This window comes from Scardinius erythrophthalmus, assembly GCF_964197995.2.
Source record: "Scardinius erythrophthalmus genome assembly, chromosome: 4".
Classification (NCBI taxonomy): domain Eukaryota; kingdom Metazoa; phylum Chordata; class Actinopteri; order Cypriniformes; family Leuciscidae; genus Scardinius; species Scardinius erythrophthalmus.
In genome coordinates this window covers 20,191,873-20,215,804 of record NC_138224.1, presented here as the reverse complement: position 1 = coordinate 20,215,804, position 23,932 = coordinate 20,191,873, and the positions used below count along the sequence as shown (strand labels likewise).

Here is a 23,932-nt window from a genome sequence, read left to right as displayed (position 1 = left end):
TCGGTCGAAATTTAAAATTTTTAGGTGAACTTTTCTTTTAAGGAATAAAGAACATTTAAAAGTTAATGCACATTGAGAAGAAAAATGCAACATGATACTGAAGTGCTAAGTAATATACGTTTATTTGATTTTTGATTTGGAAGTCCTTTGTTCTCACTTCATGAGTCAAGTAATAATTATGACCGCCGCTAGCGTAGCTAGCGAAAGCGGTCAGATAGGGATTGTCAAAGTTTTTTTTTTTTTTTTTTTTCGTCACCTACTGAATTTTCCGTCAACGATACCAGGGACACCGAAGCACCGGGGAACATGAAATTTGGTGGGCATGTAGCCCCACTAGACTTTTACGGAAAAATTTCGTTTGGTCCCCGGGGGCCACTCCCCCCCCGAGCTGGGGCCCCCCAAACCCCAAAAATGCAGTTTTTCCTACATAACTACCTGAACCGTGGCACCGAGGATGATGAATTTTTTATGGTATGTTGGTCTTAAGGGCCCACATCAACCTAGCCCATAATCGATTGTCAAAGTTTTTTTTTTTTTTTTTTTTCGTCATCTACTGAATTTTTCGTCAACGATACCAGGGACACCGAAGAACCGGGGAACATGAAATTTTGTGGGCATGTAGCCCCACTAGACTTTTACGGAAAAATTTCGTTTGGTCCCCGGGGGCCACTCCCCCCCCCGCGCTGGGCCCCCCCAAACCCCAAAAATGCAGTTTTTCCTACATAACTACCTGAACCGTGGCACCGAGGATGAAGACATTTTTATGGTATGTTGGTCTTAAGGGCCCACATCAACCTAGCCCATAATCACTCATTTGTGATTTACGCCCCTCCCATAAAAAAATGAAAATGCAATATTATTCTACTTTAATCGCCCCTATCTTCAGTTGAGATGTTCAGAACTGCACCATATTTCATGTGTATGATTAACTTGACATCCTCTGGGGGTATGCTAAGTTTCGTAGAATTTCATCCATGGGGGGGTATAAAATAAATTCATTTATGTGCACATTTAGTGACTGTACACTCATCGGCCTGTAGATGGTGGTGTTGAGCGAAGGGTTGCTGGTTTAGGATGATACTGTCACACACACTGACATCCACACGCACAGACACACACCCATACACACACATACAAATCCACATGCACAGACACACACACACAAACACACACGCGCACACACATGTACGCACGCACACATACACGCACAGACACACACACAGACACACACATACACAAACACACACACAGACATGCACATACTACTACTTTTTTTAGGTATATACATAAACACGCAATACAGCCAAATTGCTCCACGTCATTTATTTTTGTGGAAAGCCAGTGCAGGCCTGAGCGGCGGTCATATTTTGTACCGCCCTGCGGTACATCTAGTTTAAGTAACTTTCAAGTTTTTGGGATACGTGTCGTCCAAAATGAACATTTGGTGATCAATTCTGTGATTGAATTGATGATGTGAATAAAATCCTCTTGATCTCATCAAGATTGTGAAGATCTGTTCTCTCTTAATTCTTTTATTCGAATGATGAGAACATTCTTGGCCAAGCGTCGCAGGAAAAGCATGTGAGCTGCTGATGCGTTTACTGTATCTGGATGAAAATAAAACAGTACTTTGTCCTCTAAAATGCATAAAATCCCAACAATTTGCAAAAATATTTCCCCAAAGACACCTTTATACCTTTTATAAATACATTCTGGTATTTTACACACATTTCTCTAATTCTTCAGCATTCATTGTTGGAGTGATATGTTTATCTTCAGTGATATTCAAGCACATACTCGGGATATATCTGATTGGAATCAAAGATGACAAAAATCCTTGGACGGCTCGCATCATCTACACAACTATCATGTATGTTTTCATCCTGGTCATCATCAGGTGTACAATAATCTTGACGGCCGGTTTTGTACTTCCCGACAAGAACACGGGCGATCAGCATTACTTTGGTACTGGCGTTTTCACTATATCTGGTAGCTAAGGATGCGTGCTTTGCAAAGTAGGTTCCTGCAACAAAAATAAAATTAGTTGTTATTATAAACTTTTTTTTTAAATGTGAAAACAACTAAGAAAATATAAGAACCACAACCCACCTTTCCCTAATATGTGTCCCCTTCTTCTCTTGTCTGATAGTCTGCAATTGAAATTAAATGTGCAAATAGAGTGCACGTTTTTCGCGCTTGTGCCGTGAAACAGCATTTGCTCTTCAATTTCTGATTGTCCTTTTATCCTCATCAACTGGATTTTTTTCCTAAGAATCCAAAATTCAGGCAGTACATTTTATAAATGTGAATTTATTTTTCCACATGCAAGTAAAATAAAAATAATTTATTCATTTATTTATTTGTATTTAGTATTATTATTTTAGGGTTTTAGGTTTTCATGAGATTCACTAAATGGTCCTAGATGGAGCAAGGCATTCTTATTACCTACAAAACAATTCCCAAAGATCCATGTTTTGTATTCTGTTGATGGATACGATCATGGGATCATGCAGTAAGCCGACATCCCTGACGAATCTCTCCATATTCTGATATTCGCTGCTATCTTTTCTCAGAGAGATTAACTGATTGAGATAAGAGAACATTTTCAAAGAGAGTCACCACAGTTCCAACCCATAGACTGTAAACAAAGAAGAGAGTGTTGCATTATGATAAGCACTTCCTGTCACCTGATAAGGTTTTTTGGGATCAAAATCCTCCCAGTGTTCTGGTGGAGATTGGGAAATGTCATCACATTTGCATCTGTCACACAAAACATACGTCTTATAAGGTTGGCTTCTCTTCGTTTCGTTGAAAGAGAAATGGAATGAATGCAACATGGAACTTGACTGTACTTTTATACACTATACACTTATTTATACACTTTATAAACTAAGTTAACTGTTTTTTGAGCCAAGTGGTAGTATTAATTACACCAAAGTTTCTCTAAATTTCAACAGGATATCTATAGCTTTTTATAATTTCGTTCCCAAACTGTTTCTTTTTGTCAAATATTTTGCCTAAATGTGTGGCTTAAGTGTCCAAATACTTTTTTACTGAAAATGTTTTAATTAATATCTCACCTGAAGCCAGTCTCAGTCAGAAATGAGCGTTTAATCTGCCTTGTTTTCCCAGTTCTTAGGTTGACCTGTTTCCTTGCTAAATTTTGACACATATTAATAAAAATAAAACAGTCACATGAGTTTAGATTTTGATATTCAGCCACAATTATGAGCAGTGTTGGGGTAATGCATTACAAGTAACTCGAGTTACGTAAACGGATTACTTTTTTCAAGTAACTAGTAAAGTAACTAATTACTTTTCAATGTACAACAAAATATCTGAGTTACTTTTTTCAAATAAGTAATGCAAGTTACTTTGCTTTCCCATGACTGACAGCTTTTCTGTCCCCATGCTGAGAAAAAGGCGTTGTATTTAAAAATTGTTTATTGTAGTTCTGGATTAAATATGAGCATGAATTTACTCATCTCACTTGCACAAAAGCAGATTCAGTATTCCTCAAAATGAATAAAATCAGTGGAATGCAAAATCAGAAAACTAAGCAAACCTCCAATAATTAATGTTAAATAAAACTTTTTAAAATAAAATTTTGTGTGCACTTTATTGACCAATATACTTGCTGCTGACCTTCCATGATGGTAACCGTAAGCAAAATGACTTTAAAAGCAATATATATATATATATATATATATATATATATATATATATAATTATTATTATTTTATTTTTTTATTGGTGAAGTAAGTGTTAAACTTTATTTTACTGCAATCCAGAATGGCAGCACAGAGAGGTTTGTTGAGTACGAAACTTGTTTGTTTGAGAAAGGTACGTTTGCACATACACACGTGAATTTGCATTTTCTTCAGACTTATTATTTCAATTTTGGTGTGAAAGGGCCTTTACATTTGGCCAAAAATATAACTTTTTTTGTTATTTAAAAAACCCGAAACAAGCCCAACACTGTTCATGAGGTCTGTCAAGGGTGTATAATACAACAAGGCTATTAGTTATTTGATTTACATTATATGTTGCTACCTCAAAGAGCAGCTATTATTTCTAAATTTGTTTAAATATTATTCCTAAAATTATTCCCCCTAGATATGATCATAAGGTTATCATCTATAGAAACTGTTTACCTGCAAAGTTAATCTGTATCTGGACTCCAGCAGCAGTCATGTTTACAACCCCTTGTGGGTTTCTGAGGTAATATCTCTCCAGATCATCACTGAACATAAAGTTTTCTGGGTCATCCTACAACAAACATTTTTAATATATTATGAAGGCAATCAGTTACAATGAAACATACTGTATAAATAAGACATTACCTCAACTCTGTGCCAGACACCACACGTTGCCTTGTAATACCAGCACCATTGCGTTTCAGATGTGTCCATATATTCCACTTTATCCTCCAGCGACAATTCAGCGAACTCACCTAACATTTTAACAGGTAAAATGAACTACAAAATGAGAAAGTGGTTTTTATTGAAAACTCAACTAGCAACCCATATTTCTAAACTGGGGAAAAAAAAAAACTGAGTAAACATAGCATCAATATATAAATCCGAGACGCATTTTGAAAGACACAAACTGAAAGCAAACGGCGCACCCATGAAAATGTCACATCGTCAGTATGCACTTCAGTGACGTGGGAGTATCAGAGAAATTGAAACTTACTGGTAGAATATGAACAAATCACTTCAGGCGATCATTGTAAACATTGTGTGACCAAAGTCACGTGAGAAGTTGTAAATAGCATACATGACGCATATAAGCGCGTCATCAGAGAGTATTTTATTGTAAATGCTTTGGTCGCGATTTTCTGATTGGTATCTCGGCATTTTTCAGTGTATGCTATGAAACTGTGAATAATATTCTCTGCTCCAATTCTTGAGACCATTCTGCTAAATATTTTAGAAAAGATAGGCCTACATCAATTAGCCTAAGGCTTTTTTATTATTCGAATTGATTTACAGAAAAAATAAAAGTTTGTTTTAAAAAACAAGCAAAAATAAATAAATATGGCTTTAGGAAATCGTAATCATGAGATGACATAAAAATGTTACATTAAAAAGCTGAACATATTAGATATAAGTCATAATTATGAGATAAAAGTAAAAAATGATGATGTAAAAGTAAAAAAAAATGATGATGTAAAAACTATAACATAAAAAGTCAAAATTAGAATATAACAAATCTACAAATGATAATTATGAAATAAAGTCTGAACGTAAAAGTATAGGCTTCCATAGACGTTTATAGCATAAAATCACAGGCTGAAGTAGAAAATAGTGTTTGAGACTTGAGCGCCCTCTATCGGCTGACTGCAGTTCTGCACCCTCACAGTTTCACTTCCTCTCAAAGACGAAAACCAGGAAACTCATCAAATCACGGAAAGAGATTACTGAGCTACGCCTCTGAAAAATGGCAGAAGCCAGCATTTCCTTGGCTCAGAACCAGTTCAGCTGTTCAGTTTGTCTGGATCTACTGAAGGATCCAGTGACCATTCCCTGTGGACACAGTTACTGTATGAACCAGGGGCGTAGCCAGAATTTTATTTTTGGGGGGGCCCATCTTAAAATGAGGGGGCAAATATATATATATATAGCCTAGGCTATAGCAGCCTAGGACATAGCTCGGCGATTATTATCTTTTACATTATTATTTTAGTTCCCGCAAAAATCTGTATTGTATTCTGGTCGGTGTTGAAAAGTCCATTTTTAATTTTACGTAAAATGCGATATCCACGCAGTCAACGCACCATTCCACGCTCTGTAAACCGTAACGGCGGCGCTTTGAATAAACCCGGCATCCTAGTTTTCCTTCTTCTTTGTGATCCACAAAAAATAATAATAATAATTTTGACGGCATTGGTGACCCTGTGGTGGTTTCTGCGGTGGGGAAGAAACGTAAACCATCGACATCTAATAATTTAGGCTACTTGAGGAGATTAAGAAGATGAGGCACGCGGGAGGAGGAAAAATCTCGACTGTTGCTTGTTCTCACACGACACTTCAAACATCTGTCACGCTGACACTTTGACCCAGGGGATCTTTTGAAAAACTTTCAATTGTTTTACTCAAAGTCAACGAAAACCGAGCAGGACCAAGCCATTTTACAGCTGATTGCAGTAAAAAAAAAAATTCAGGAGGTAGGCTATTTCTTAGCGATGGTGATATTATGTCGGCTATTTTTAGTTCAGTGCCTGTAGGACTATATAAGATTAGTATTGACCGAGTTCAGAGGCTGTCATATGTGGATCAACTTACTTTGTTGTGTTTCAACAGTTAAAATATGAAAAACTTTTATATTGATTCAATGGATTAATTGCATTTTGGAAAAAAAGGTGTCATGAATTTATTGCATTTTGGGGGAAAACTAATCCTTTTTTATAATAAATATTTGAAAATCAAAATATGGATTTGAAATTATGTTATTATAACCTAAAATATGCTATGTGAAAGTTTGAAACAAAAAATAGTGGTTTTAATCTTTCCACTCTCTTGGTAAAGAAAACACATTATTACTCAAAATTAATCATAATGAATTTATCGCGTTTTGAAACCAAACTCTTCATATACAACAAATATAGGCTATACAGGAAATGTGGTCATCACTGGTTGTGAAGGCGGTTCATCAATTGCAAACAAGTCATTGCGCAATGTGCCGATCTGAGTCGAAGTCTCACCGGCGCTATTCTGTGATGAAATATTTGCGTTTCTGTCTCCTAGCCGCTTCACTCGCTGTCGTCTTGTAGTAAGCTGAAGCAAACTCAGATGTAGATGGCTTATTTTCTCCTTCTCGCTCATCTTTTCGTGCGTAATTTTGTACTTTGCACAACGCTGCCATTCACCGCATGAACTCTCACGCGAAGATGACAGCGTAGGTTACGCACAACACGTCAAATCAAGTTTGAAAACAGCCACATTTTACCGCGCAGTATTTTGATTGATCAATCTATCAATTAGACTAACACATCAATAATTTCTTATTTTAAGCCATCAGAAATCTGAGGGGGCCGGACATATAAATGAGGGGGCCTAGGCCCACCCAGGCCCCCTCGTGGCTACGCCACTGGTATGAACTGTATTACAGACTGCTGGAATCAGGAGGATCAGAAGGGAGTTTACAGCTGCCCTCAGAGCAGACAGACCTTCACTCCAAGACCTGTCATATGTAAAAATGTGGTGTTTGCTGAAATGGTGGAGAAATTGAAGAAGACAAAACTCCATGCTGTTGTTCCTGCTCACTGCTACGCTGGACCAGGAGATGTGGAGTGTGACATTTGCACTGGAACGAAATACAAAGCCATCAAGTCCTGTTTAGTGTGTCTCAACTAATACTGTCAAAATCACCTCGAGCAACACGATCATTTTTTTAAAGGTAAGAAGCACAACTTGATGGATGCCACCTGCAAACTACAGGAGGTGATCTGCCGTAAACATGATAAACTTTTGGACATCTACTGTCGTACTGACCAGCAGTGCATTTGTTATCTGTGTGGAATGGATGCACACAAAAACCATGACACTGTAACAGCTGTAGAAGAGAGGATGGAGAAGCAGGTATGATGAACACATATATTCTAATGCAAACATTAATTTTAGCTGCTTTAATCTTTTTATGTACAATCAATCAATATTTCATTATCTATTAGTGCTAAGCATTGTACTGTATATCTTTTCATGGAATTGCATTCATAATGAATGTCCTTGCAAATTGATATTTAATTATACAAATTTAAATTTGATATATTTAAATATGCTTAACTTTGCTACTTTGCTAAACTATGAACTACCTTGATATCTATCTATCTATCTATCTATCTATCTATCTATCTATCTATCTATCTATCTATCTATCTATCTATCTGTCTATCTGTCTGTCTGTCTATAAAGATAAATAGATATATAGAAAGGATTTGTGGTAAATAAAGAAAGGATTTGTGGTAAATAAAGACAAAGTAATTTATGATTTAATTTGTTAAAAATTTCTTTGTTGTTCATTCAAGTAATGCTACTGTAATTTCTCAAAATGATATAGGGAAACAAACAAAAAAAAAATATAGACTTTGTACCGACTTATGGATCTAAAATTCTTTAGATTCCATTTTTTACTAACCTCAAAGTAAATGGAATATTTTAAAATATTTGCACTATACTACAACTTGCAGACAGAGAAACAAGTTCAGGAGCTGAGAGAGACTGTAAAGTCACACAAGGTGAGTTTTGAGCATATGAGATGAACAACATCTGTGTTCACTGTTGGATTAATGTCAGGACTGTGTGTCGTATAACAGCGCTCTGCACTGGCAGCGGTGGAGGACAGTGAGAAGATCTTTACTGAGCTGATCCGCTCCATTGAGAGAAGACGTTATGAGTTCACACAGCGGATCAGAGATCAGGAAAAAGCTGCAGTGAGTCGAGCTGAAGGACTCTTGAGGCGACTGGAGCAAGAGATCGATGATCTGAGGAGGACAGACGCTGAGCTAGAGCAGCTTTCACACACAGACAATCACAGCAATTTCCTCCAGGTAACATTAATCTTAAAGCAGGTCTTTAGTTAAATTCTGATTTGCAAGTAATTTTTACTAAATTCACTGACTCTTTTTAATCGTTAATTGACTGCAGTTGGTGTAACAATCATACACAGAACAAGTAAATGTCTTTCTTGCATTGTTGGGTTTTTAGCAAAAGTTGCTTTTTAATACACTGAACAAAATTATAAATGCAACACTTTTGTTTTTGCCCCCATTTTTCATGATTTGAACTCAAAGATCTAAGACTTTTTTATGTACACAAAAGGCCTATTTTCTCAAATATTGTTCACAAATCTGTCTAAATCTGTGTTAGTGAACACTTCTCCTTTGCCGAGATATTCCATCCACCTCACAGGTGTGGCATATCAAGATTCTGATTAGACAGCATGATTATTGCACAGGTGTGCCTTAGGCTGTCCACAATAAAAGGCCACTCTAAAATGTCCAGTTTTTTTTTTTTACTGGGGGGATCCCAAAACCAGTCAGTATCTGGTGTGACCACCATTTGCCTCACACAGTGCACCACATCTCCTTGGCATAGAGTTGATCAGGTTGTTGACTGTGGCCTGTGGAATGTTGGTCCACTCCTCTTCAATGGCTGTGCGAAGTTGCTGGATATTGGCAGGACCTGGAACACGCTGTCGTATACGATCCAGAGCATCCCAAACATGCTCAATGGGTGACATGTCCGGTGAGTATGCTGGCCATGCAAGAACTGGGATGTTCAAACATACTTTGACATTATATTGTCTATGTCCCTACAATAACAGACCGCCATGCATCTAATAAATGATTAATTCAATGACATTGTGCAAGTTTACTGCGACAATGGAGCTGCAAACTTCACATACTTTTGAAAATCCAGTTTTAGTTGATCCTGGAAATCGCTCATTGTCACAGTTGTAAACACAACAGATTTCTTTTTCCACGAGGGGTTTTGGCGTCACTGCATTTGTTTCCAGGGGACCGATAAAGAACGCGACACACACGTCTCCCGGACATCCTGTAGAATTCAACCAATCAGATTGCGACTTCGAAACTCCTGAAGTGTTTCTAGAAAAGTGTGCCATATGCATCAGACGTTCAGCCAATAGTCCATGGGCGTGACGTCTGAGGCTGAGACTAGGTGAGAGGTAGCAGGCCAAAGCCTCTTCAACCCGCAGCAATCCTCCTATAACCGTTCTCTTTCGCCCCTAGAATGGTACTGTATTCCAAAACTGAGAATGGTCTTTTCCACGACTTACAAAACTCATTGTGCAAGTCGGGAAAGAAAGGTAAGTCCTGATGTGGAGGCTGTGATCTGTGCTGCAGGAAGCACTCATCCAATTTGCTCTGCTTTTGCTTTTCCTTTTCCTGCCTCTCACGAGGCCAGCTGATATTTAATTTAGCCACAGCCTGAGTCACTACCTCCACAAGCTACTTACAGGCGGGGTATTGAAGCGGCGAGTCTTCAATATCCCCCGCACCGATGCTGAGCACATCCACTTCCTCAGAAGCAGACAGCTCGAGCCTAGGGCGAAGAAGCTGCGGGATCGGAAGCAACCATGTCGTTCTTAACACACATTGACACTCAATAGGGTCTACTAACCTCAAAGACATCTGTGATCATACATCTACAATATCCTGCAAAGAACATCTCCAATTTAGCTTCTCCTCCACCTACCCAACTAACCTAGCTGTGTTCTTGGACTTTCCATGAAAATCAAGTTTCATTTTGTTTTGTTGTACTGTAGCCTATATTGTCTGCTTTTCATTAATTTGACCATGGCTGACATACTATGGAGTTTCCTTTGTGTCTTTTTTATTCAATCAAACTTACTGACCTTGAGAGTTGAAAAGTTTTGCTTGTGAGTGAAACTGCATCTCAGTGGGTGGTCTCTAGCCACCAGGATGAAAGGCCTTTTTTCTATTGGTCACTCTTGATTGAAATGACATGTTGGCCACACCCACTACGTTTTCCCGCCACTGCCACCGTCCGTCTGAGAAAAGAACGAGTGAGGATTGCTGTCGCCCATACGTGAATGCACCTTTATTCTGATATTTTTGTTATTATCCCATGGCACCCTTTTCTTTTTTATATAGTTGCTTTTGTTCCCTTGCTTTTTTTTTGTATTATATGTATAATGTTTAATACTTGTATTTGTACAAAATGTATGTTGCTTGAATAAAAAAAAAATAAAAAAAAGGACTGCTGTCTGCTGTCATTAGAAAGGAAGCTGATTGCGCATGATTCGTGTTTATCTAGCTGGGCTAGATGTAATATTTATTTCTTTACTGATATATAGATTAAATTGTTTTACATGCACTTATCTAGCAATACTTTTTTTTATACTTTTCCCAGCAGAGTTTTTGTTGCTGTTATGTAAGTGCATTTCAACTTTTTCATATTTTTTCATATTCATATTTAAAGTTAAAGTTTTTGGTAACACTATAATAATGTTTAGTTATAAGTCATTAGTTACTGATGAACTAATAATTTACAAAACATGACTATGTTAAATAATTGACATGTTAACATTTTATGAATGTTTTGTAAATTCAGTTATGCCACTTATAAGCTATTAGTTAATGATGACTAATCATTTACAAAACAGGACTATATGTCTATAAATGTTTATAAGCGGTATGTTAACATTTAAAGCAGCACTAGGTAACTTTTCAACATTCATCATAATATATTTCCAATACTCTTGTGATGGTACATCGACTTACAATAGGTTGAATGACATGTCTGCCATAGCCTGACGGGGTCTGTATCGTTTTTAATCGTACTTTTAAACTTCGGGGTTCGGGTAGTAACCCCCGCGCACAAAAAGAACTACAAAATTCGACTGCTTTACGGCATAGGCTACCTCACTTCCCCCAACACGTCCTCACATGCTGTTGGACTTGTAAGTATATTGCTTATATTGTATATCACTCAGACAAGCTTTCACTTGTTGGTGTGAGCTAAAAAGCACCTGGCGTTCTTGTTGATGGATTAGTAACTTAGACATCTTCGGAGGCTAGCTCGATGTTCGATGTCCGACGATTTGAAACGCGTTGTGTTTATTACCCAATCGAACTCGTGTAACTGTCTGTCACACGTTTTACCGTCCACAGCATTACTTGATAGACAAAAATAGGACACGAATGAGCATCAAACAGAAACAATCCGCTTACGGAATGTTCGAGGCGCACATACAATACAGACTGCCGAAAGTTAAACAGGGCGCGCGCAGCTCTTAAAGGGGACACACCTTATTTCCACTCGTTACAACTTCCATCTGACTGAACAGGGACCGGTATACAGGGGGGAGGGTATCAGGCCGTGAGTGAAGAGACTGCTCTGCGTGAGTGGTATTTACGACAGTAACGTTAAATACAAGTAGTCTACAGCGACTCTAGGGGTCGTTGTTTGACCAAAACGTAATTCCTACCTAGTGTGGCTTAAAAAAAGAAAAGAAATTAAATCAGTTGCAAGTCTTTTATAAATTATTAGTTAATGATGAACTAATCATTTACAAATTATGATCATACAGTCAGGAATTATTGATATGTTGTGTGCTAACTATTTACAAATTTAAACTGTATGCAAACTATTTACTATGTACATGTTATCTTAAATTGTAAATTATGATCGATAATTTCAAACAGATCATAAGTTGATGGTTTATAAGTTTTTATATGATACACCATTTGTTACTTATAAATCATTAATTATTTGTCAAAATTGTTTTAGTATTATTATCTCAATAAACAATGGTTAATCATGAACAAATGATGATACATTGTAAATGTTCAGTATATAATATTGTTAAGTTGTAAGCTGGTCTGTTTAAATGCACCATCATGCAGATATGCTAAATCATTATTTTTAAGAAGAGTAATTTATTTGTTTTGAATCGGATAAACATTTATAAATGCCGTACAGTCAAGGCATTCCATTAGGTTATGATAAATCCTTTTATCTGCAGATACTTGTGTTCGGTGTGGAGGAGTGTGTGGGATCGAGTGATATTATGAACCAGTTTTACCTTCCACTGATGCTCACATCAGGTGCACAGCAGTTAAAGAGTCCATGTGTGTCAGAGAAGACAGATATCTATACCCTCACCAGTCAGCACTTACACTGCAGTACACACTACAAAGTGTTCAAGACCTGTTATAGATGATGTGTAAATGCATGAACAAATCATTTACATGGCTTTCTGCATCCCCTAATCTAAAGTATAAACTGTTCATAATTTGTAAATATGTTACACATCATTTGTAGATCTTTCTTACATGCTACAAATTACATGTACGTGTATAAAGTGTAAACTATTCAACATACGTAAACGTGTTTCATATCATTTACAGATATTCATGTTACACGTTATGTGTGTACGTGACCTCATGAGTGTATTAGTATTAGTTCGTTTTGTGTGAGATTTCTTGTGCCGTATTCAACTCATTTTGAGACATTCCATCACTTTACCGAAGTCTGAACTTTAAAATTAAAAAAAATAAAATCAGCAATCTGTAACCATTTAATTACTTAGTCATTTAATTTTTATTTTGTTTCCCATGGGACAGCTGCTCACCATAACATAAAAATGCACCAAAAACGGATCATAAACATAGTCCATTATTTTGTGCAGTTTATTCCAAGTCTTCAGAAGTCGTACGATAACATGTGAGGAAAAGATTCTTATTGCATAATATGACCATTATACATCAACAATCGTACCCATTTTCTGTCTCATCCATTTGACCCTTCAAAATTGCCACCTGCTGTACCACCACAGCCGTAGCGTTAGCATTAGCCGTTACGCTTTTTTGGCTAAGGATTGCAGGCTTGCCTTCTAGTGGCATTGGCGGTATGCAAGAAAGGAGACCAGATGCCATTTATTTAATGGATATCAATGGAGAAGAGGCTTCACTACACTGAATAAACCACTTTTGTGAGGAAATAGCTAATCATTTAAAGGGATACTTCACCTCTGTAAAGATGAATGTGTATTTAAAATAGGTCATTTATGTATTTTTGAATTTGGAGCTTTCTTGACTAAGAAAAGCCAGAAAATGTATTTTTGGCTTATGTGGATGAAAGACAACAACTCCCAGAATGCACTTGCTTCGCTGCCCTAGGAGGCCACTCCCAAGCCACGCCTACCGGTAAGAGAGGGCAGTTGAAAACAACAAAGCTAAGCTACTAGCGAGTCTCCGTGATGAGTTTGCCCTGGATTTCGAGATCGCCCAAAATGTCCGGGATTCGGCTTTTGCGTTCTACAGTCGCCATTCATCATGTTTACTGTGGCGAGCAGGACGAGGCTGAGGGTCGCGGGAGAACGGCACGAGGCCGGTGGCGTCATTACTGAGACGCGCCGGTCTCGCATCTCTCACGGAGGAGCTGGAATTTTCTTGCAATGTTAAAACGCACATCAACCGATCACTTGTTTAGCGTTCATGTAAACACTACATTCAGATTCACCAATCGGAATGAATTCAGCTAGACTGAAACAAAAGGTGCGCATGTAAACAATGAATGGCGACCGCAGAAAGCAAAAGCCGAATCCCGGACATTTTGGACGATCTCGACGGCTAGACATGTCCGGGAAAAAGAGGATGGCATTGGAAATCAAACGCACTGGCACTGATCTGTGATAGGTCTGTTAGCGCATTAGGTCCAACCCCCTATGGGCGGGTTTGAAAGGGTGGGAACTAGTGCTTGTAGTCTCAATAGAAATCCGTCCCTCTTACACTTCCTCTGACAATGACGCAAAATGACGATTTTTGCGTCATTGTGGGAGGAAGTGTAAGAGGTAAATACGGATTTCTCCCATCTCAGGGGAAAATGAGAGAGTGTTGCACGACCATTCAATAGTAAGACTGGGTTTCTAACAATGCAAAGCTTAATGCAAATGGGTGGAGTGTTCCTTTAATGAGTTATAGATAGGTATGTCTGTAAGATGTCTGCTAAAGATATGTTAATCTGGAAAGCATCTGCTATGTAAAAACATCTGATAAAAATCTTAGAAAAAGCAGTTTTACATACATTCTAAATCTTAAACATCTGTGAATAAAAGTCTAAATTCAATCTGTTCATCATATAAAGCGATCATTTCTCTTCAGAGAATTTTGGGCTAAACTGCTTAATTCTTCAATTCAAAAATATGGATTAGTTTTACGATCTCTTTATGAACTTTGTTGAAAGCTCTCAGATTTCATCAAAAAGATCTTTATTTGTGCTCCAAAGATGAATGAATGTAAACTTTAAGTAAAGAGTGATCATCGTAAGAACTAATGCTTTGGTATAAATTAACTATGCCTGAAATTAACATTCCAAAGAGTAAAGCGGTAACACTTTAGAATACTGTTTCTTACTTACTGCATAACTAATAAGGAAGTATTGAATAACTAATAGGTAATTCTTCATTAACTACTTCTTCACTACTGTTAACTAAGGAAGATGTGTTAACTCATGATCATGTTAAAGGAGAACTCGGCAACTCTAGCGAACTCTAGTCACTTCTTCACTGATTTTCCCTTTTGTTGTCGCATGTTTTCCACACGAGCTCCCCCTACAGCTGTGGGGGGGCGTATATGTCACAACACGGTCGTAAAAAACTCACTTGCGGCGGCCTCCTCCCCCTCTCTACCGCTGCTCATGTGCGTTTGTTTTGATCGGAGCAAGCCAACTGAATCGTGTGGAGCTTTGTCTACCGAGGTGGGTAATCTGGTAATACATCATACATGCGTGTGTGTTTATGTTGAATTGCCGTAAAGCGATTCGTGTTTCGCGCTCGTTCTCGTTCTCGTTCCCGCTTCTCACGAGACTTCCAATTTCTATTTTGCCGGGACGCTAGTCCCCAAGTTGCAAGGTTGGTTTTCCGCCTGGGAACGCTGGGGGGAGCGGGGAAAGTCACCAGTATCACCAGAACAGGTTGTTTAACCATCCAAATGATTTCTAGACAGTTTTATTAAGTTAAAAAAGTTACCAAGTTCTCCTTTAAGTAACAGTTAGTAAATCATTAACTAATGAATTATGTCATACCTCCTGAAGAACCACATTAATTATCTACTAATTAAGGTTCAAGAAAAATAACTAGAACAGTCATACAAAACTACATTGAGTTGTGACCTTCCTCATTTACTAATGTTATTAATACGTAGAAGTAGTATTATTATGAAAATATATACGATTTTAACAAATACATGTAAATGTTAAAGAGGTTTTTGTCTGTGTGGTTTTGTGAGTGTGTTCTGTAAGAAATCAACTTCAGAAAGGAACCTTGCCATAACTAACCTCAGATTAGTTTTCATATTTTATATAAAGTACTGTGTGTGTCTGTATTCATCAGCATAGAATGCCATTGAGTAAATTCATATATTTGAACGACTGAGGGAAACTGAAAATATGGGGAACTTATTATTAATTAATAAATAATTATCAAAAAATTCTTCAGGAATTGCTTAGAACCTGAAACATTATTCTAACGTGAAAATATATGGAACTTATTAGTAATTATTAATAAAGAATTATTAGATAATTCTTCAGGAATTACTTAGAACCTGAAACAGTATTATAAAAGGGAAAATATAAGGAACCCATTAGTAATGAATAAAGAATTACCACATAATTCTGACTCAAATCAAACTTACTGTAAAAAAAAACTTATCTAAACCTTTGTAAAATACACGACAATGACTCGTTTAGGCTACATGATATCTTCCTTTATTTCAGATGAGAACATTTCTTAAAACAGCATATATTTTATTTTGTTTTAACATGTACAATACTGCCTACATTTAAACTCATTTAACAAACATTTTAAAATCAAAAGTTAAACCTTGAAAAGCAATTCAAGTGTAATCAACCGGTCTCTGTCCTCCCGTTTCCATGGTAGTGCAGGTGCTGGATCTCTTGCGGGAGCTGGGCTCTACTTTTTAAGTACTTTGAAAAATTAATTACCTTTGTACTTTTACTAAGGTAATTTTGAAAATGAATATCCCTTATTATAATTTTACTGGAGTAATATTTTATTGGGGTATTTGTATTTTTACTCAAGTACTTGATTCGTGTACTTCATCCACCACTCCACTGCTAAAAAAAAACTGGATTACTGACTGTTCATTAGTAGTTACTTCATAGATATTTTTCTTGAACCTTAATTAGTAGATAATTAATAGTAGTTCCTCATGAGGTATGACAGAATTAATTATTTATTGATTAACTAACTGATACTTAACATAATCATAAAATTGTATTACACACGGATTAGTTAACACATCTTCCTTATTAGTTATCAGTAGTGATTTAAATGTTAATAAATAATTACCTATTAGTTCTTCAGTAATTCCTTATTAGTTATGCAGGAAGTAAGAAACAGTATTCTAAAGTGTTACCAGTAAAGCTAGTAAAGAGTGAACATTACTCTAACTAATGCTTCGATACACATGAACTATCCATTTAAAAACATTCCAGAGAGTAAAGTTAGTAGAGTAAACAACATTATGAAGAGTAAAACGTGAACATTGTATTAACTACTAATTTTTGATTTACATGAACTAACCCTGTAAAAACATTCCAAAGAGTAAAGTTACTAAAGAGTAAACAACGAGAGTAAGGCTAGTAAAGAGTGAAGATGGTAAGAACTAATGATTTGGTGTAAATGAACTATCCCTTTAAAAATATTCCAGAGAGTAAAGTTAGTAAAAAGTGAACAACATTCCATAGAGTAAAGCGTGAACATTGTAAGAACTAATGCTTTGGTATACATGAACTATCCCTTTAAAAACCTTACATAGAGTAGTTAGTAAAATGTGAACATCATAAGAGCTAATGCTATAAATGATATACATGAATCATTGAACTGTGGATTTCTACAGTAGACAATTCCAGCAAATTTGCTACTTTCTGTCAAAGCTTTCCCCATATGTAACAGCAGTTTGCAAGAGTGTTTTGAAGGACTCGTAATCTACCATATGGACTACGGGAAATGTTATGGTATTGGTGCAAGCACTGACAACTGGGTAACACACAGTGTGTTTTGGCATGTGCTGTAGACAGTAATGGTCAAATTTAATAACAATTTTAAATTTCTCCCTTTCTGATACAAGCAGATGCCTGTGAGCTTGCCCAGTAATCCATTGCATTATCTTTGGTTCAGACAAAGTTTCTCCTGCTGCCCCATCTTCTGGTTGTGTGTCTTTAGAAGAAACAAAGAGATGAAATTAGAATTAATGTTTTAGTTTATTCATTCCCTTTTACAATGGAAACTTCAACATTATACTAGTCCATACCTTCAAGTTCAAGAAGGAAATCTTGAAAGAATTCCATGATTTTTGATTCTTTCACTTGTTTAGTCGAACCAGTTGGGCTCATCTCTGGGGCCAGGTGGGATAAAATGTAATGGGAGTCAGCCTATACACCAAAAATAAAAGCATAAAAATGTTAATATTTGCCATTTGTGCCATACTACAATAACCGAAAACAGTAAATGCTCAAAACTGTATTTCTACATACTTTGTCATTATATCCTATAACAAAGAGATTGTGACACTCCTGTGGCTTTCTCTGCATGACTTTAATAAGATCGTATATCTCAAGGCCCTCACGCAGTTGTTGCAGCATTGGGATGCGTTTTGTTGTAATATGTAGAGCAAGTGCTCTGGCATAACAAAAATAAATACAAAAATAAAAATGGATTAAAATGCTTCATATTTAAAAGCAGGGCATTCAAAACTCCAAAGCAGATTATACACGTTATTTGTAGAATTGAAATGAATTCTTTGTTTAAAGGACGTTTAATGAAAGAGGGAACAGAGACGTTACATCAACTGACGAATTGCGGTCTTGCCTGAGAGCCCAATTACCTTCGAAGTGTATCATGCACCCCACCCAGCGAAGAGGGGTATGAATGGACTTCAAGTTTTCCGCTGAGGAGCCAAGACGGTGTGTCCCGGCCATCCAGAGGGGGTACAGCAGTTGTGGCAACGGGATGTAACATCTACGTATCCTCCTTCAGGGAACAAGGTTACATAAGTAACCTAGACATTCCATTTCAGTCACTCACGTTCGATGTTACATCAGAACGGAGCTGATGTATTGCGATCCCTCCTAAAGTGCCACTATTGCTGCCCCTTCCAGCCCCTCCCATAGGGAGAAAACAGTGGATTCCATCCATTATCCAGTGGGCCAACATCTGCTTTGAGACAGCCTTTCCCTTCTACTGTCTTCCATAACAGACAAAAAGCTAGTCTGAGGTCCTGAAACTCTGCGTTCGGTCGACATACAGGTGCAAAGCGCGGATGGGACAGCAAAGCAAGGGCTGGGTCTGCCTCCTCCAGTGGCAGCGCTACCAGGTTCACCACCTGATCCATGAAGGAAGTGTATCACACGTATCCGGGACACGTATCCAGGCCGGGGTCTCATGTAAGTTGGCCAGTCCGAATTCTAGGCACGATTTGTCGACCAAAAATGCTTGCAGGTCCCCCACTCTCTTAACTGAAGCCAGTGCAGTGGTTCGAAGGGCGCTCTCTGTAAGGCTGTTAAGACCAAAGAGAGCTGCCAAGAGGGTAGAAGGTGAGGGCGCAGAGGATTTAACCTTCTCGCGCCCCTCAGGAACCTGATGATCAGGTCCTGTTTTCCCACAGACTGCTTCATAATGTGCTGCGATAGCGGCAACATACACTTTCAGGGTGGAGGAAGACAGCTTTCGCTCCAGCCCTTCTTGCAGGAAGGGGCAGTGGGGCAGCGAGGTGGAGCGCAGGGACCCGACCAGGAAGGCACAGCGTCTCGGAGTGGCGTGTGCGGTGTAAAACTTACCTGATGTCACGGCTGAGCTGGCTGCGCCTGTTTTTTGTTTGTTTGTTTTTTGTTTGTTTTTTTGCTGCAGGGGAATGGATGCCCTTGGCAAAGAGCAGACTGAGGGGCAGCTCACGATGGCCTAGCTCTTGATTGCCTCAGCCTGCTTCTGGACTGCCAAGAACTGCTGGGCACACTCCTCGACAGCATTGCCAAAAAGGCCACCTTGTGAGATGGGAGCATCGAGAAAGCACACTTTATTGACATCTCGCACCCCTACAAGGTTTAGTCAGGGGGCACTTCAGGACCACCAAGGTGGACATCATCTGGCCGAGGGCCTGCACAGTGACTTGATCACGGTCAGTCATCATGTGCAGTTGCAGGAACTCCAGCTCAGAACTACCCTCGTGCATAAGAGTGCTTTGGCTTAGTAGACTTGCAGGGTGCCATTGCATGCTGAGCGTAGGTGGCCTGACCAGCAGCACTGTAAGCCCCAGCAGTGAAAGCGGCTGATGTCTCACAGGTGCTGGATGGGAGCTGTGGATGACCCCACCAGGTGCAGCACATTGCGGGGATGCACTGCAACAGCACACTCCATCTTGGGAATCCCCACAAACCCCCTGACCGCACTACCATCAAGGATAGCGAGAGAGGAAAAAGTTTTCAAGCAGATTTTGGCATCTTTGGCATTCCATATTGGCGCCAATAAGCTTCCATACTGCCAAAGTTCTTCATGCACATCTGGGAAGAAAGGCAAAGGGGCGGGGAAAGGCGATTTACGTGTCACGCTGCGCCCCCAAACACTAGCCACGATAGTTCAGAACGAGACTGAGCGCACAGCAGCCCGGGAAAGCATGGCTGTCAAATCCGATTAAGCATGAACAGAAGGAAGCTCAGTATTATCTTCATAATAGAGCATAATAGCCCTCTCTCCGATTGCAGCAATCGACATCTGATCCTTATCTAGAGTGGCAAGCAACGCGCTGGGTTGCCGTGACAGCCGGCGGCTCGACAGCACACGACACGCTGTGGAGCGGGAGGTTTAAGGGGATTTTGCCCGGCGGATAAGCTCTCGCTGAGATCCTCGATCTCCCAAAGTGTCTAACAGACTTGTGCTTTTACACACAAGCGGAGACTGGTCAACAGCAGAAGGTACTCAAGCTTTCCAGATAAAGAAGAGTCACAACCGGCATGCTGAAGTGGCTACGCTCTCATGCGAGAACATGAACCACCCACGAACGCCGTCTTATTCTTATACCAAGTCATGTGAGACAGCAATCATGGCCGTCAGATGAGGACAGGAAACGACCACATCCTGAAATGCACAGATGGGGCATTAATACACTCACTTTACGCTTGCTCTTTTAGGGAAAAGGCTCTTTTAGTGCTCAGGCACACAGGGGGAACGGTCGCTGCACAGCGTGCAAGAATGTTTTGATAAGCCTGCAGCGTGCAGGATGCCTCTTTTGGATGAACTGCAATAAATGCAGAGGAATTTTTGACCACCGCTGAAGCGCCATCACACCAACACTCTCTGAGGAGCATCTTTTTGGTTTGTTGTACATACTCGAATGATGATTGCAGAGCAGAATCGTGAGAAACGCTCGGCTCAGAAGCGATAGCTTGAATGTGCGATGCAAGCGCACAAGCATTCATACTCCTCTTCTTAGGGTGGGGTGCGTGATGCAAATCTCGTACGCCAATATCCATTTGCTTGTTTAGTTTACACTTGAAGGTGATTGGACTCTCAGGCAAGATCCCAATTGGTCAGCTGACTGAAAGGGAACTACTAATATGTATGAGTCTGTATATATAGAAAGACTCATAGCTCCCATCAAGCAAGTCTATAATTGCGAGTGTGATATTGCTCAATTTCATCTGCTTCACGTACTATTACATTACAGCATGCATTGAAATACCAGTAAGAGTTGATATTTATGTAAATGAACAATAACAACTGACAATTTTTTTCTCAGTGCTGACATACCTTAATATGCTTTTCTTGTGGTCAATGTTGATTGGTCCAGTGTAGCCACATTCAAGGATTTCTTTTGTGTAGTTGGACAGATCAGATGCATCTTCAATCTACAAGTAAAATTTTACCTTTAATAAATATTGACAAGCATGGTTCACTGCTAAATTTGTCTGATGGACAACATTGTCTGTCGAACGTCTCCGAGACGCTACGCACCTTATGACTAGTAAGTCAAAGCTCAAATCACAGTCTTTTTTTTACCCACCTAATTGATAGAAGTGCGAGTGTAGTACATTATATTGAAACATATTGAGATCAAACAATAAATCGACTGTAGGACCTAGAAAAAAAAATCACATAATTAGTGAACAAAAACAATTTCTAAAACTAGGTCTCCTAAACATTAGATCATTCACACCAAAGGCAGTTATTGTAAATTAAATGATAACAGATTATAGTTTTGATGTACTCTGCCTGACTGAAACCTGGCTTATACCAAATTATTATTTCAGTCTTAATGAGTCCACTCCATCAGGCTACTGTTATAAGCAAAAGCCTCTCGTTGCGGCGGTGTTGCAACTATCTATAAAGATATTCTTAATGTTACTCAGAAAACAGGACACAGATGTAACTCTTTTGAAGTGCTTGTACTAAATGTTACACTCGAATATAAGATACAATCTTTTACAGATTTACTAAAATCCTTTGGGGTCAAGCAAAACGTACAAAACAAAACAAAACATTTTTCTATATATCCTAATCATTTGTTAACAAACATGTATTCATTACTTCAATGAGCTCATTGTTTCTGCCTTAAATTAATACATTGTTTAAATTAATACAGTGTTAGCTTACTCTGCATTTTGTATATGTACATTTATGAAATACATAACTTGGACATAGTCACCTCTGAAAACAGATCACTCTAAATTGTAATGTAGACGCATACATTTTCTGTAAAGATGCTTTGAAACAATATGTATTGTGAAAAGCGCTAAATAACTGTGAATTGAATTTAATTTAATTTAATTTTAGAGCAAAACAAATTTGTCAGTGGCTTTATAACATGATAACAGTTATTCCAGCAAACTAATTTACTAATGGGCAATCATATAGAGAACTTATATGTAATGAAATTCTGTCAACAAAACCTACCATTTTGATTAGTGGTGATATCTCTGTGTCATGTGCATCATTCCCTTTAATGTTACCAGTTACAAGGTATTCGTAACACCACTCTTGCATAAACCGTGGTGCCGGTCCTCCTTGGGCAATGCTCACAGCAAATATTTGACCTGCAACTCTAGAGATATATATTGTTTTATATATGGACAACAGTTCTAGGCACTAGTATAGAGTGGTGTATTTGTATAAACGTATGTGTAAGCACTGTATGTTTCAAATAAAGAAAATATATCTGTAATTTATTTACTCTTGGGCAATTACAAAATGTTCTTTCTTTTACAGAAAAAAAAAATATATTTTTTTGTGCATTTAATAAAAATCAATGAGGTTTAAAACCCAACTGAATTGTATTATATGGACAAAAACAGCTGAAACGTTATTTTGTGTTTTGCTTCTGCAGAAGAAAGAAAAGATTGGAATTCCACGATGGTGAGTAAATGATTGAGAATGAATTGTGTGAATATGAAGCAAACTCAAAATCCAAAGGCAAGACACATACTTGAACAGCTCATTATCCAGATCATTGAGGGAGTACTTAGGCATTTTTCCTTTCTTAGCATCACCTTCAAAGAGACGTTTTTCAATGCCAGCAACCATTGCTAAATCCAGAAAAAAATTATAAAATATCATTAGGCTAGAGAGGGGCATTGAAAAAACTGATCATTTCAGATGCAGACAGTGTATTTTTTAGAATAATGATATTGTAGGAATGGTTTAAACATTTCTACATGTCTACTGAATGCACGATTAAATCAAACTACACACTGGACAGAAATTCTTTCCTCAGTGCCCCTGTGTCAACTCCTGGCTCTCCCAGGAAGGTGATTTTCAAGGGATTGACAGGGTTTCCTGTTTTTTGACGTTTCCACAGCTTCAGACCTCTCTCAACCATGTTGTCTCGTGACACACAGATTTCAAATGTATTTGTGGTGTTTATTTGTGCTTCTGCATGGCGAATCACATCCTCCTCACTGTAAAAAAAAAGAAGATATTTTTATGACCTTTGCAATGTACTGTTCTGAACCAAAGCAATGAACATAGTCAGGTTACCATGAGATATTATCTGGAACTCCATTTTGGAATACTGGAACTCCATTTGGACTAATGTTAAAAAACAAAGCAAAAAGATATTAATTCATGTATATACAGTTGTTTACTGAAACACTTCAGCAATAGTATAAACAAATATTAAATAAATGTTAAACCCAAAATTGATCGTTAAGTTATGCATATAACTACTGTTCTCAGAAGGAGGGAAACGAGGTACAACACATGACTATGCGATATCGTGCTCTAGCGCCATCTGCTGAAGACACCTTTATTCATGCCTGAAAGGCTAATGACGTATGACGACGTTGACGGGGCCACCACGTCATTCCCCTTGTTCAGTCCAGCTCTTCACCGAGCCTCCAACTGTGCCGGGCTCAGAGGTGTTATACCTTGT

The 23,932-nt window shown here is 38.2% G+C and overlaps 2 protein-coding genes and 1 pseudogene across 7 annotated transcripts in view; 1 reads left to right on the top strand and 2 right to left on the bottom strand.

Annotated features, from left to right (window-relative positions):
• Positions 1 to 251: 251 nt before the first annotated feature.
• parp11 (poly(ADP-ribose) polymerase family member 11) lies at positions 252 to 4,786 on the bottom strand. Of its 5 annotated transcripts, none has more exons than XM_081364259.1 (8): positions 4,696 to 4,786; positions 4,344 to 4,453; positions 4,155 to 4,269; positions 3,081 to 3,156; positions 2,688 to 2,760; positions 2,446 to 2,582; positions 2,110 to 2,267; positions 252 to 2,023 (listed from the first exon to the last, which is right to left on the bottom strand). In XM_081364259.1, the coding sequence occupies exons 2-8, from the start codon at positions 4,410 to 4,412 to the stop codon at positions 1,776 to 1,778; spliced, it is 876 nt and encodes a 291-aa protein (XP_081220385.1). In that variant the 5' UTR covers positions 4,413 to 4,453; positions 4,696 to 4,786; the 3' UTR covers positions 252 to 1,775. The 5 variants fall into 5 exon arrangements, with proteins under 5 accessions (XP_081220385.1, XP_081220388.1, XP_081220386.1 ...); XM_081364262.1 differs by having other exon boundaries at positions 4,155 to 4,243; XM_081364260.1 differs by having other exon boundaries at positions 4,344 to 4,478; positions 4,696 to 4,760.
• A 656-nt stretch (positions 4,787 to 5,442) lies between these two features.
• LOC308689263 (E3 ubiquitin-protein ligase TRIM47-like) lies at positions 5,443 to 12,711 on the top strand (annotated as a pseudogene). The gene is made up of 5 exons: positions 5,443 to 5,560; positions 7,063 to 7,583; positions 8,192 to 8,239; positions 8,318 to 8,551; positions 12,514 to 12,711. The product of its transcript is annotated as an E3 ubiquitin-protein ligase TRIM47-like (transcript).
• A 3,530-nt stretch (positions 12,712 to 16,241) lies between these two features.
• LOC308689262 (uncharacterized protein) overlaps positions 16,242 to 23,932 on the bottom strand; it is a gene marked incomplete at its 5' end in the record, with an annotated part of 41,067 nt that continues 33,376 nt past the window's right edge. The window contains 8 exons of the mRNA XM_081362916.1: positions 16,242 to 17,730; positions 17,825 to 17,945; positions 18,048 to 18,192; positions 21,316 to 21,413; positions 22,459 to 22,606; positions 22,988 to 23,087; positions 23,254 to 23,459; positions 23,539 to 23,589. Of these exons, the coding sequence (XP_081219042.1) occupies positions 17,432 to 17,730; positions 17,825 to 17,945; positions 18,048 to 18,192; positions 21,316 to 21,413; positions 22,459 to 22,606; positions 22,988 to 23,087; positions 23,254 to 23,459; positions 23,539 to 23,589 (1,168 nt within the window). The 3' untranslated portion in view covers positions 16,242 to 17,431. The remainder of the gene's footprint in view (positions 17,731 to 17,824; positions 17,946 to 18,047; positions 18,193 to 21,315; positions 21,414 to 22,458; positions 22,607 to 22,987; positions 23,088 to 23,253; positions 23,460 to 23,538; positions 23,590 to 23,932) is intronic.